General features: G+C 51.1%; 1 protein-coding gene across 2 annotated transcripts; it reads left to right on the top strand.

The window, feature by feature from the left end:
* The first annotated feature begins 321 nt into the window (after window positions 1-321).
* CILP (cartilage intermediate layer protein) lies at window positions 322-13,107 on the top strand. 2 transcript variants are annotated; one of them, XM_054564404.1, is made up of 9 exons: window positions 322-440; window positions 1,892-2,062; window positions 3,921-4,013; window positions 4,443-4,712; window positions 5,926-6,105; window positions 6,503-6,817; window positions 7,817-7,925; window positions 8,606-8,763; window positions 10,597-13,107. In XM_054564404.1, exons 2-9 carry the CDS (start codon window positions 2,002-2,004, stop codon window positions 12,963-12,965), a joined length of 3,555 nt encoding a protein of 1,184 aa, XP_054420379.1. In that variant the 5' UTR covers window positions 322-440; window positions 1,892-2,001; the 3' UTR covers window positions 12,966-13,107. The 2 variants fall into 2 exon arrangements, with proteins under 2 accessions (XP_054420379.1, XP_054420388.1); XM_054564413.1 differs by lacking the exon at window positions 4,443-4,712.
* The last annotated feature ends 440 nt before the right edge of the window (window positions 13,108-13,547 follow it).

The raw sequence follows: 13,547 nt of genomic DNA on the forward strand, positions 1-13,547 counted from the left end.
AGTCCTTTCTCTGTATGAGTGGGCCACAGCCAGGGAAATGTGGGGGATCAGAAAGCAAAGCCATGAAGTCCTGCCCAGATGGACAATTCCCCTTGGCCCCTTCCCAGGGCTGCGCCCAGTGCCCACCCCCGTTCCCCACCCATCTCTCTTCTCTGGCCTGTGGAGCCCCAGGCCGCTGTCCACTTGGCCCGTGACCAGGCCCTGCGGCATCTCCCCCTAAGGATCTGGAAGTGAAATCCCAGCCTCTGGGAGCTGCCTAGGATGTGGGGAGGGGAGAGAGAGGCTGAGCTTCCTCATGCTCAGATCTGGTTTCCCGGCCGCTTCCCGTGGCGCACTGCCACAGCCTGAGCCACCAGCTGTGCTATATAAGGCCCAGAGGCTGGACTGCTGAAGAGACGAAGACTTGGACCCCCCAGCTGAGGAATCCTGCTCAGGACACGGTGAGCTCCACTCCCCTTCTCCCGCACCCCACTGTCTGGCTCAGCCATTCCTGCCCTCCCTGGACCACCCCTCAGCTGCCCTAGAGAAGAACCCCTCTTCTGCTTTAGAGTTCTCTCCCCACATTGGCCCACAGTCCTCTCCTTCCCCCACCTGAGGCCTGGGGCCCTCAAATGACCCCAGTCAGGATCCTTGTACCTCTGAGCGCCCTGCTTCTTTCCTGCGGTCAGCCGGTCTGCTTGGTCCGAGAGCTCTGAGGGCTGTAGGATGGGGAGCCTAACCAGCACAGCGTATGCTGAGGAAACTTCCGTGGGCTGCCAGATGGGAAATGGTTTTTCCACAAGGTGCCTCAGGCCACCTTGGCCTCCCAGACAGTCCCGGAGCGGTCTCAGACTGAATGCTGCGCAGGCCCACGCAGCGCTCTGCTCCCTGCTCAGAGCCTGGAGCTTGGGGTAAGACACGTAAGAGCCGGAGACCTTGGGGACGCCTGTGCCTCTGTTCCCTGGATTGAGAAACAGCTGGTGACGGGACAGCAGGCTTAGAGCTAGATGGTCGAAAATATGGGATTGGTCTGTTCTTTCCCTGGGACAGCTGAGTACTTTTGAATCTATTTTCCAGAAAGGAGAAATCTCCCCACTTCCCACCATATCCTGGACTTTGAAAGTTGAAGGAAACTGCTTTCGAATCTTTAAAAAAAGGTCAGATTCTGGGTTGACCAGAGCTCTGGGGAGAGAGAAGAATGAGCAGGAGCCTGGGCCATGCCCTACGGGCCCTTGTCCTCATCGCCAGGCCGCTCTCTCCTTCCCGCCCCTGCAGACATCAGGGAGGCCTGGGCTCGCACCGCGCACCCCCCGATTTCCTTCAGTGGGCTCCTGGCTGTGTAACTCCCAGCCAGACCCCAAATAAGCAGGCCAGAAATGTGTTCCAGCTGCAGCCTGCGCACATCTGGGAATGTGTTCACAGAGGTGGTATGTCTGAAGCATCTGTGCCCCCCAGCTGGCCTGCCCTGTGAAGGGCAACTGAAATTGGGGCTGGGGCTTCACAGCCTTCATATGTAACCCCTTTGTGCAAGAGTGTGGGCTCCGCCAAAGGGTGGCAAAACATGCCCCCCTACCCAGGCCTTGGAAGTGATTAATGAGTCACCCAGAGGTTGCTGGTGGGGAGCCCAGGCGCCTCCTCATTAGCAAGGAGCTTACTCTCCTTTGTGTCCCATCTCACTGTGGGGGCCTCGCACCTGGACCCAGGGTGTGACTCCAAGTCGGCCTCATCTAAACTCAGAATCTGAACCTCTGCTCCTCCCTCGCAGCCTGCATTTGCAACTTTGGCAGGTGTCACCTTCCACGAAACTTCTTTCTATCCACCCTTCCACCTTGACAGGGCAAGGAATAATTCTGCTGACGCCGTAAGAGACGACTCAGAAACGGGGAAGCTGACAGGCTTGGTTTCTTTGCAGGTCATTGGGTCTGAGAAGCTTCCTAGGGGACCACGTTCCAGGGACGACCTGACTCTGTGAAGCACCCTCACCCATCTTCTGTCACGGTCCCCACAGGGCCTGGGGAAAAGATGGTGGGGACCAAGGCCTGGGTGTTCTTCTTCCTGGTCCTGGACATCACCTCTGTGTTGGGTACAGGCTAAGTATTTGCTATCTCCCCAGTCCCCAACTAGACATAGTGAAGTCCTGTCCAGTTTGGGACTCAACTATGCATCTGCCTTAAGACCTGAGACTAGTTTATGGATGTATTCAAAACTTATATCCTGCTTGTTTCCCCCAAGGGATTTGAGATGGTTCCCAATATTAAAACTCACAGGACAGAATCTTTTAAATGAGAAGAATGAGCTGTCGTTTAGAGAGAGGAAAAAAGATAAGAGGAATACTACCACTGTGTGACAAATTTAGCTCTGAGCCTCCTGGCAGCCAAAGCAAGAGGAAATCACAAGGGATCACTGAGTTCTCAGAAGCAGGTTCGGAGTTCAATCTGGTTTTACTTTCATGAAAAGTCTTTTGGCCTACAGTTCAATTTCCTTTAGACCCTGAAGCCAAATATCACAGACATTAGAACCCCTCCTGGTCTCCTTGTCCTCTAACCCCATCTTCTGGTGACACAGTTCTCAGAGGAATAGGTAGAGAGAATTTGTTTAATGGGCTCTCCGAGGCATATAAATATCAGAGCTCCCAGAACTACCTTGTATACTCTCCCCCATCTCCCCTTTCTTCCCCGGTTTCTAACCACATACTCAGGTAAAGGAAAAAAAAATTGCCAAGCCCCTCTTTTAAAGCTGCATGCCCTGCAGGCATTGTGACCACAGACACGGGAACAAAGGCTGGCTCAGCGTCTTGCCAAACCCTGTGTGCCCACTTCCTGCCTTGCTCTTTTCACCCTGACAGCTGCTGCCTGCGTGGAGGATTAAAATTTAACCATCTGAGGGGAAATCAGAGTCATTTGATTAATAGAGCTCCTATCGTCAATTAAATGGCATAGAGATAATTTGGCTCCTCACACGGGAGTTAATTGCCTTTCAAAGCATTTGCAGCCCTCTGCTCGCCTGTCCCCTTCCCATTCTAGAGCTCCAACCCAGCCTCAGGTGGGGTGGGACCGGAAGCCGCCTCGGACCATCCTCAGGCAGGCCCTGCCAAGTAGGCCAAAAAAATCCTTTAGGGGGAGAGTAGACTCTCAAAGCCAAACTTTGCCAAGGGAAGGGAAACGGACATAATGTCCAGGCATTGAGCTAACAGGAGTTGCTAATATTTATTTAGCAAACGCAATGGGTTAGGCTTTGTTCTAAGTGGATTTTATGAATGAGCTTATCAAACCCCACAATCCTCTGAGGGAGAAACTATTACTACCCTCAATGTATGATGAGGGAATAGAGGTCAGATGAGTTAAGTATCTCTGTCCCAAGGTCACACAGTTAGGAAGTGGCAGAATCTCTGGATCTCATGCTCTCATTCTTCAAATACTTTAGAGATGTTCACTTGTGTGACTTCACGGACTCCTCATGCCAACTGGATCACCCTGTGAAGTGGGAATTAATGTCTCCATCTTACAGACAAAAACAAGGCTCTGTTCTGGCAAGGACAGGCCCAGACCTTAATATAGGAGCTCCAGCCCACTGGCTGCTCCACATCATCCAAAGATCCATTTCTACAATGAGAGCAAAACAGAATGACCATTTGTTGAGCATGCATTACATGCCAGCTCCCTTTCCACTCATTATTATCTTGAATATGCCCAGGACCCTATGATATGGTGATTATCAATGCAGCCCTATTTTATGGGGAAACAGATTTAGAGGAATAAAGCTCTTATGAGGTTGTACAGGCAGTAAGTGGCAGAGTGGGGATTTGAACACATGGCCTGTGCTTATGTTCTATCTACCATATCACACCGCTTCCCCACGTCTTGAGAGGCTAGAAGCAGGTCCCTGCTGGGCCCTGGTAACTAACATTTCTGGCCTTTCACTTCTCTCCTTCTGGCCCTCAGGGAGGCAGATGATGATCACCCAGTCTGTGAGAAGAGTCCAGCCTGGGAAGAGGACCCTCAGAACCTTTGCCAAGACTCCGGATCCCCTGGAGAGTGAGTTGTGGCTGGAACTGGGAGAGTTCACCAGGGGGGTGTTTACTGAGCTTGGGCATGATGTCAGGGTTGCATGAAAACCCACTTTTACAAGACATTTGGCCTGCATCTTTGTCGAGGCAGAGCGACCTGGTATATAGGACACTCCAGAATCATGAATCTGCTTTCTGTGTTTCAGGAATGCTGTAGGGCTCGCTGGGGCCAGGACACGGGCTGACGGGGCGAAGGGGTGGAGATGAGCATGGACAGGATGGGTGCAGGAGGGCAGGAGATTAGAGACATGCTGGAGAGACAGATGAGACAGGCCCTGAGATCAGTGGAGGGGCTTGGATGGGAGAGCGAATGATACCAGGGATGCTGCCCAAGGGAACTGGCGCTTACCTGGGGCTCCAGGGCCTGGCTCCTCCCCCACCTGACTCTATCTCTCAGGTCCTGGTGAGTGGACAACATGGTTCAACATTGACCACCCAGGTGGGCCAGGTGACTATGAGCGGCTGGATGCCATTCACTTTTACTATGGGGACCGTGTCTGTGCTCGGCCCCTGCGGCTGGAGGCTCGGACCACTGACTGGATACCTGCAGGCAGCACTGGCCAGGTGGTCCATGGCAATCCCCGTGAGGGCTTCTGGTGCCTCAACAGGGAGCAGCGGCCCGGCCAGAACTGTTCCAATTATACCGTGCGCTTCCTCTGCCCACCAGGTGAGCCTGAACGGCCTGCACCCCCTACCTGCCTCTGGCCACGGGAACTCTGAATACCACGCATATGCGTGCTTTAACTCCCTACTAATAACCCATTAGTGTCATAAGAGCCATCATCTTCCCAACAGTGTTCTGTGATTCTGGGTGCTTTTCATTCAGTCCACGTCACTGGGTGCATGTGGCGTGGTGGTGAAGACCACAGACTCCGGAGCTGTGCTGCTTGGTTCCAAGCCTGGGCCTGCCAGCTGAACTGTATCCTTAGGCAAATTTTCTGAAGCTCTCTAAGCCTTAAGTTTCTCACATGTAGAACTGGGGTTATATTAGCCCATCTTAATAGGGGTTTTTTATGAGGATTAACTAAGATCATGAATATAGAGGGCTTACCCCAGGTGAACGTTTACTAAGTGTCCGTTTCCATTTAGTTCCTACATGCCAGACACTGTGCTAGTTATCTACATCGCTCAGACTTTACAACTGACCTATGAGGAATCTCTGTGCTGACAAGTTACTACAGGCTCAGAGAGGTTAGGTAACTTCTCACAGTTACACAGCCCTAGGTAGAGAGCTTTGGTTTAAACCCACGTCTGGGTTTGCAGAGCCCCAAAGTTTTTGCTCTTTACGTCCTCCCTCCCTGCCCTGGATAACAAGAGCCAGCCGCAGGCCTGCCCACTTTGTGGACGAGCACCCACCCCTCTTGGAGTTCTGCCAGTGCACACAGCCTGACCCTGCAGGCCCAGGTGGCAGTGCTGGTGATCTCGGGCATAGGAGCTCAGGCTGGGCAAGGTCTCCTGGGCAAGGTCTGAGGCCTCCATTCTTGCACACAGGCCTCAGACCAGAGGTGCAGAGGGTAGACAGAAGGGGGCTTGATGTCTGAACCACTAAAGTCCTGGGCCCTCAGGGCTATTTCCACACTGGTGGACAGGGAAGATGGTGCTACCCCTGCACAGCTTGGGACAGCATATCAAAGTCCCAGTGCTTGTCCAACAAGTCCCTCTCAGGGCCACCCCTAGCCCATATGGTGCCTTTGTGCAAACTAGAGACAACACTTGACTTTCATCTGTTGGAAAAGTCATTGCAGTAAATATGCATATTAGTGACATCTATAATGTAAACAGAAGCCCTGCTTTCTGAGAAAAACCAGCCTCAGGGTCAGATTCCCTGGCAGAGTCCCCTTGGGAGGGAAGTCAGACTGTCTGCTGATCCTGCTTTGCAGGATCCTTGCGCCGAGACACAGACCGCATCTGGAGCTCGTGGTCTCCCTGGAGCAAGTGTTCTGCAGCCTGTGGTCACACCGGGGTCCAGACTCGAACACGCTCCTGCTTGGCAGACACGATGTTGCTGTGTGATGAGGCCACTGAGGAGGGCCGGCTCTGCGTGGAGCAGGCCTGTACAGGTACTACCCTTGCTCCTGGTACTGGGCAGGGTGTGGGGTGGAGGCTGAAGCATCCTAGAATAGGTTAGAGGGTCAGACTAAGATGGAGTCATTCATTGAGTCATCAAGTATTAACTGAGTGTCTATTATGTGCTCTGATGAGGGAATGTAGAGGATATTGTGGGAGCACAGAGCAGGGTCTGTTATCATAGCTTAGGGGAATCGAAGAGGACTTCCTAGAGGAGGTATCTTGAACTAAGTCTTAAAGAACGGGCAGGAATTAGTCATGCAGGCTAATAAGGAAGGCTAACAAAGGCCTAAGGGGGAGAGGGGCATATGTGAGTCCACAGGTTGAGATGCGGCTGAAGGAGGGCCAGGATCCACATAAGCCCCCCTGATGTGGCCCCTTCTTCCGCAGCCTGTGACCTGACGTGCCCCATGGGCCAGGCGAATGCTGACTGTGATGCCTGCATGTGCCCGGACTTTGTGCTGCATGGAGCTGTCTCCCTCCCTGGGGGTGCCCCAGCCTCAGGGGCCACTGTCTACCTGCTAACCAAGACGCTTAAGCCACTGACCCGGACGGACAGTAGTGGGAGATTCCGAGTTCCTGGCTTGTGCCCAGATGGCAAAACCACCCTGAAGATCACAAAGGCCAAGTTTGTTCCCATCAAAACCACAGTGCCCAGGACTAGCCTGAAGTCAGCCACCATCAATGCGGAGTTCATGAGGGCAGGTACTTAAGTTCTCTGGGGTAGGGCTGGACTTTCAAATAAAAGGATTATAGTGCTAAGAGCTGGTTTCCCAGTTTGCTCAGAGTAAAATTCAAAATCCTAACCATGACCTTCAAGGTCCTATGTCATCTGCTCCCTGCTTACTTCTCTGCTCTCTTCTTCTATTTTCCTCTCCTCTGCCTCCACTGAGTTACTCTATTCCAGCTACAATGTCCTCCTATCTGTTCCTCAAACACATAGACACACTCCTGCCTCAGGGCCTTTGCACTTGCTATACACTCCCTCAAATGAGTTCTTCCCTGGGCCACCTTATCTAAAATAGTCATTACAGCCCTGACTGGCATGGCTCAGTTGGTTGGGCATCGGCCCATAAAGTGAAAGGTCACTGGTTTGATTGCTGGTCAGGGCACATGCCTGGGTTGCAGGTTCCGTCCCTAGTCAAGGGACGTGCAAGAGGCAACTGATCGATGTCTCTCTCTTGTGTCAATGTTTCTCTCCCTCTCTTCCTCCCTCCCTTCTTCTCGCTCTAGAAAATTAAATAAATAAATAAATAAAACCTCTTTAAAAGGATTTAAAAAAAAATAGTCATTACAATACAGTGTGATGTTTGGAGGTCGGAAAGATAGAGAGAGCCTGGGACGATTCAGAAATGGTACAGAATGGCCAGAAAATTCTGCTGTAGACAGCAGAACAGGAATGTTGCACTATTTAAAACAGCTCACTCTGTTCCCAATGGCTTGGGAACCTTGGCTGGCGCCAGGTCCCTCGGTTCTCCACTGCTTCACCTACATGCTGCTTGAGAGTCCATGAGAGCGGGTCCTAGGCTGAGGAGGTAGAAGAGGTGGATTTATTCTGAATCAGTTCCTAATTAGGATCTTAGAGAGGGGCCGGAGGGGGTGTGGGGTAGGGGGGTGTGAAATCATACAATATGAACACTTGTGGCTCTGGAGAATCTGTCACAAAGGAAAACCCCAAACATCCAGTCTTGTCTTCTGTCCCAGAGATTCCATACATTGTGAAGAACCCCGTGACGAAAGCCCGAAGAGCTGGGCAGAGCGTGGCCCTGTGCTGTAAGGCCACTGGGAAGCCCAGTCCAGACAAGTATTTCTGGTGAGTATCCTGCCAGCTACATGGCCCGATTCTCCTCCAGGCAGCCAGAACTTTCTTACATTCAGGCTGGCCTTAATCATAACACTAACCGACAGAATCAAGTTACAAGTAAGGCCCTAGTGTAGAGCCTGGAAGTTGGCGCTTTCAAGTGGGAGCCAGCAGGGTGGAGGCCACCCAGACAACCAACAAGCCCTATTGTGGTCGTCTCAAAACCGGGGTCCCCACTGAGCAGCTCTGGTCTCTGGGTCCTGACTCACATATCCTCAGGACACAGGACAAGATTCCTCAGCCCTGCTTCCCTGACAAAGGCAAACAAGGGCAGAGTCTCCAGTGGCTCTGAGTCCTTTACCCTTCACAGACAGGTTACAGCCATAGTCTTGTTTCTTCCAACGATACTGTGATGTCAGCTAGGAATCACTGCTCCCATTTTATTCATCAGGAAGCCAAAGCTAAGTGAGGTAAGATCATTTGTCCAAGGAACCATAGCCACTGAGTCGGGGGTGGGGGTGGGGGTGGGGCTGAGACTCAATCAAGTCCCTTGATTCCCAGGCTAGTCAGTGCTCTTGGATGAGCTACGTCAAAAGTGGTGTTGGCATCTGCAGGGACCCATCCACTACCTGCCTCTCTGGCTGCTTGCTCCTGGCACTGCGCCTCAGGCTGTGCCTCTCCATCCCTTGTAGGTACCACAACAACACGTTGCTGGACCCCTCCCTCTACAAGCACGAGAACAAGCTGATGCTGAAGAACCTGCAGCGGGACCAGGCTGGGGAGTACTTCTGCAAGGCCCAGAGCGATGCTGGGGCTGTAAAGTCCCACGTCGCCAAGCTGATTGTCATAGGTAAGCCTGTCAGGGTCTCTGGGGAACCCCGACTGCAGGACCGGGGAGCACTCCAGTGGACATAACTGCGCAGTAGGAACCCCAGCATGTCTGTGCTGTGTCCAGTGCAATGTCCTCTGGGACAGAAAGATGTCACAAACCCCAATCCTACCCTCATGGAGCTGCCACCCCAGGAGAGGTGAAGAGTTGTAAATTAGAAACAAATAGATAGACCAAGGCAGCTAAAACAGGAGATAAGAGGTCATGGGCTCTATGAATGAAAGACAGAGACCCTCCAGCAGGGAGTGACCATAGGTGGCTGCTTGAGGGAGCAGCATTTCAGCTGGGGCTTAACTAGTGGTTCTCAGCTTTGGCTGCCCAGTGGGTTCACCTGGTTGGTTTTTAAAAATACTGATGCCTGGGTCTTACCCTCAGAGAGTTTGATTTTATTGGCCTGGGATGTGGCCTGGGTATGCATAGTTTAAAAGCTCCCCCAGGGGATTCTAATTTGCAGCCAAAGTTGTAAACCCCTGGTCTTAAAGAATGGCCGGAGACTGTGTGTGTGGAGGTGGGGGAGTTCCAGATCAATGGGCCAGAGTGAGCAAAGGTATAGAAATGGGTAACTGAGGGGCTTCACAAGAAGGGGTGATCTGATTAGAGCTGGCTTCAACAAGTGAGCTGGGGAGAGGAAGACTTGAGGCCAAAACCAATCAGGAACCTGTACTTGGAAAGTGAGGGAGAAGGAGCATAGCTTAGTAATTGGCCTAAACAAAACCAAACAAAAGGCAGAGGAAGAGAAAATTTATTGGAAGGATTCTGGAAAATTTTAGAGACTCCAAGAAAGTTGAGCAACAGACCTCAGGACACAGGACAATTGGACCTTGGCAACCGTGGAGCCCAGTCAGCTGTGGTTCTCAAACCATAATACCAATGCTCCCCATTTGTCACGGTTATTTTTAATACTTTAAATTTAACAATTATTTTTCCTATTCTGAAGTTAAATTTATAGATAATAAGTTGACTACATATAATTGCCAAGTATATATGCATGCAACCCAAACTATAACATAAAGGAGAAAGAAAAAGAAAATGCTTTTAATACAAAATAGTATATATTTCAGTATGTAAAGTCTTTGGCATAATCACACAAGAATGCCAACTAAGAGGTCAGACACTTGCATTTGAATCCAGTCACTGTGAATGTGACAGCTGCAAATACTGATGGATACAGGGGTATCATTTTGGTGGTTCACATTCCTTGGGTAAGGCTGTAGATACATAATTTTTTCTGAGGCAAGGAACAATTCTTGGTATTTTTCCAAGCTAAATGAAGTCCAACTGTAGCTTGACTTTTACAGTAGTTGCATTTTTGAAAAATTCGATGTTATAGTAAAGCCGTGTAAAAAAAATACTAGGCTCTGGTCATTTTAAACAGGTTCGCCACCCACATGACTATCTGATGGGATATGTGAAAGTCACGCAGGATAGAGAAAAATTCTTTATGCAGAAGAGTGCCAGGCTTTGCCGGTCACAGTGCAGCAATGCCCCCACCCATTATATGCCAGCAGTACTCCCAGTTGGGGCAGTAACTCAGCACACACTCAAAGATTTTTCAAGACACCTTCAGTGAGAGCCATTGTTCTAGTGGTCTCAGCAACCAACTCTATCTCTCCATGTATACAACGGGATTAGCAATAGCCGTTCCATCTTCCTCAGATGAGTTGGGTGAGAATCAGGATCATGGATATGAAAATACATTGAAAACCATAAAGCACTGCAGAGAGGCGAGGTTAATGTGCCCTTTGTATAGGGTGTGAACTTAACATTGACCAGCCACACCATTTCCCTCCGCAGCCCCTGACGAGACTCCATGCAACCCGATCCCTGAGAGCTACCTCATCCGGTTGCCCCATGATTGCTTCCAGAATGACACCAACTCCTTCTACTATGATGTGGGCCGTTGCCCTGTCAAGACCTGTGCAGGGCATCAGGATAATGGTATCAGGTGCCAGGATGCTGTGGAAAGCTGCTGTGGCATCTCCAAAACAGAGGATAGGGAGATCCAGTGCAGTGGGTACACGCTGCCCACCAAGGTGGCCAAGGAGTGTAGCTGCCAGCGGTGTACAGAGACCCGGAGTATTGTGCGGGGCCGTGTCAGCGCCGCCGACAATGGGGAACCCATGCGCTTTGGCCACGTGTACATGGGGGGCAACCGTGTGAGCATGACCGGTTACAAGGGCACTTTCACCCTCCACGTCCCCCAGGACACTGAGAGGCTGGTGCTCACATTTGTGGACAGGCTGCAGAAGTTTGTCAACACCACCAAAGTGCTGCCCTTCAACAAGAAAGGAAGTGCAGTGTTCCATGAGATCAAATTGCTTCGGCGGAAAGAGCCCATCACCTTGGAGGCCATGGAGACCAACATTATCCCCCTGGGGGAAGTAGAGGGTGAAGACCCTGTGGCTGAGCTGGAGATCCCATCCAAGAGTTTCTACAAGCAGAACGGGGAGCTCTACACAGGAAAAGTAAAGGCCAGTGTGACCTTCCTGGATCCCCGTGATATTTCCACAGCCACGGCTGTCCAGAGTGACCTGAACTTCATCGATGATGAAGGAGACACCTTCCCCCTTCGGACATATGGCATGTTTTCTGTGGACTTCACAAATGAGGCCACCTCTGAGTCACTTAATGTTGGCAAGGTGAAGGTTCACCTTGACTCGGCCCAGGTCAAGATGCCAGAGCACGTGCCCGAGATGAAACTCTGGTCACTCAACCCAGACACAGGGCTGTGGGAAGAGGAAGGTGACTTCAAATTTGAGAGACAAAGACGGAAAAAAAGGGAAGAGAGAACCTTTCTAGTGGGCAACATGGAGATCCGAGAGAGGAGGCTTTTTAACCTAGATGTCCCTGAAAGCAGGAGGTGCTTTATCAAGGTGAGGGCCTATAGGAGTGAGAGGTTCATGCCCAGTGAGCAGATCCAGGGGGTCGTTGTCTCTGTGATCAACCTGGAGCCCAGGACTGGCTTCTCATCCAACCCCAGGGCCTGGGGCCGCTTTGACAGTGTCATCACAGGCCCTAATGGGGCCTGTCTGCCTGCCTTCTGCGATGACCAGTCCCCTGATGCTTATTCTGCCTATGTCTTGGCAAGCCTGTCTGGGGAAGAACTGGAAGCAGTGGCGTCTTCTCCTAAATTCAACCCAAATGCAATTGGTGTCCCTCAGCCCTACCTCAACAAGCTCAAATACCGTCGGACAGACCATGAGGACCCACGGGTTAAGAAGACAGCCTTTCAGATTAGCATGGCCAAGCCAAGGCCCAACTCAGCTGAGGAGAGCAATGGGCCCATCTATGCCTTTGAGAACCTGCAGGCATGTGAAGAGGCACCGCCCAGTGCAGCCCACTTCCGGTTCTACCAGATCGAGGGGGACCGGTATGATTACAACACTGTCCCCTTCAATGAGGACGACCCTATGAGCTGGACTGAAGACTACCTGGCATGGTGGCCCAAGCCAATGGAGTTCAGGGCCTGCTACATTAAGGTGAAGATTGTGGGGCCAGTGGAGGTGAATGTGCGATCCCGCAACATGGGGGGCACCCACCGGCAGACTGTAGGGAAGCTATATGGAATCAGGGATGTGAAAAGCACACGGGATAGGGATCAGCCCAATGTCTCATCTGCTTGTTTGGAGTTCAAATGCAGTGGGATGCTCTATGACCAGGAACGTGTGGACCGCACACTAGTGAAGGTCATCCCCCAAGGTAGCTGCCATCGAGCCAGTGTAAACTCCATGCTGCATGAGTACCTGGTCAACCACCTACCACTGCCAGTCAACAATGACACCAGTGAGTACACCATGCTGGCACCCCTGGATCCACTGGGCCACAACTATGGCATCTACACAGTCACTGACCAGGACCCTCGTGTAGCCAAGGAGATCGCGCTCGGCCGGTGCTTTGATGGCACATCCGACGGCTCCTCCAGAATCATGAAGAGCAACGTGGGAGTGGCCCTCACCTTTAACTGCATAGAGAGGCAGGTGGGTCGCCAGAGTGCCTTCCAGTACCTCCAAAGCACCCCTGTCCGGTCCCCTACTCCCAGCACTGCCAGAGGAAGAGTGCCCTCTAGGAGGCAGCAGCGGGCAAGTAGGGGGGTGCAGCGCCAGCCTGGAGGGGTGGCTTCACTGAGGTTTCCTGGAGCTGCTCAGCAGCCTCTGAACAACTAAGTCTCGTGGTACTTCTCCCCCACCTCTCGTGACAGCCATTGTGAGACTGATGCACAAACTGTCACTCGGTTAATTTAAGCACATCTGTTCTGGTGCAAAATTTGCTTGTTTTTGTTTCTTCATGCCTTTACTTACTGTCTTTGTCCCATGATACTGATTGGCACGTAACCCCCAAATGGCAAAATAAAGCCCGTTTGATCTTTTCTTGAAAAGAATCATGAAATACCAGAAATTGGCCATTGGCAAACTTTGTGACTTTGACTGTACTTCATTTAGTGCCATCGACGGAAATGCCCTTCCTTTTCTTTTTGCATGGTTTTGCCCACCTTTATAATAATGATAATCTGATGTTGAAGATCAAATAACCAATATAAAGGATATTTTCAGGTCTTGCTCCACAGAACATAAGCAAGGTCTTCATCATGGTTCATGCATATAAATAGTGGTGAAATAAAGGAATAAATGCCAATATTTTTACTTGAAATGTAAATAAGTTATTTCTTTGCTGAATCTGGTACTCTAGTGCACATTTAATGTTAAGCTACTGAATATAGGGTAATTACAGTTCTCTACCAAGTCTGG

This window comes from Pteronotus mesoamericanus, unplaced genomic scaffold (assembly GCF_021234165.1).
Source record: "Pteronotus mesoamericanus isolate MK-2021 breed Mesoamerican mustached bat unplaced genomic scaffold, CSHL_Meso_final contig_164, whole genome shotgun sequence".
NCBI lineage: Eukaryota > Metazoa > Chordata > Mammalia > Chiroptera > Mormoopidae > Pteronotus > Pteronotus mesoamericanus.

What these genes read in the sequence shown, in the direction of transcription:
- CILP (XM_054564404.1), top strand. Translation starts at nt 2,002, where the DNA reads ATGGTGGGGACCAAGGCCTGGGTGTTCTTCTTCCTGGTCCTGGACATC. An exon ending in GACTCCGGATCCCCTGGAGA is followed by an intron (nt 4,014 to 4,442) that starts GTGAGTTGTGGC and finishes TCTATCTCTCAG; the next exon opens with GTCCTGGTGAGTGGACAACA. An exon ending in GCGCTTCCTCTGCCCACCAG is followed by an intron (nt 4,713 to 5,925) that starts GTGAGCCTGAAC and finishes CCTGCTTTGCAG; the next exon opens with GATCCTTGCGCCGAGACACA.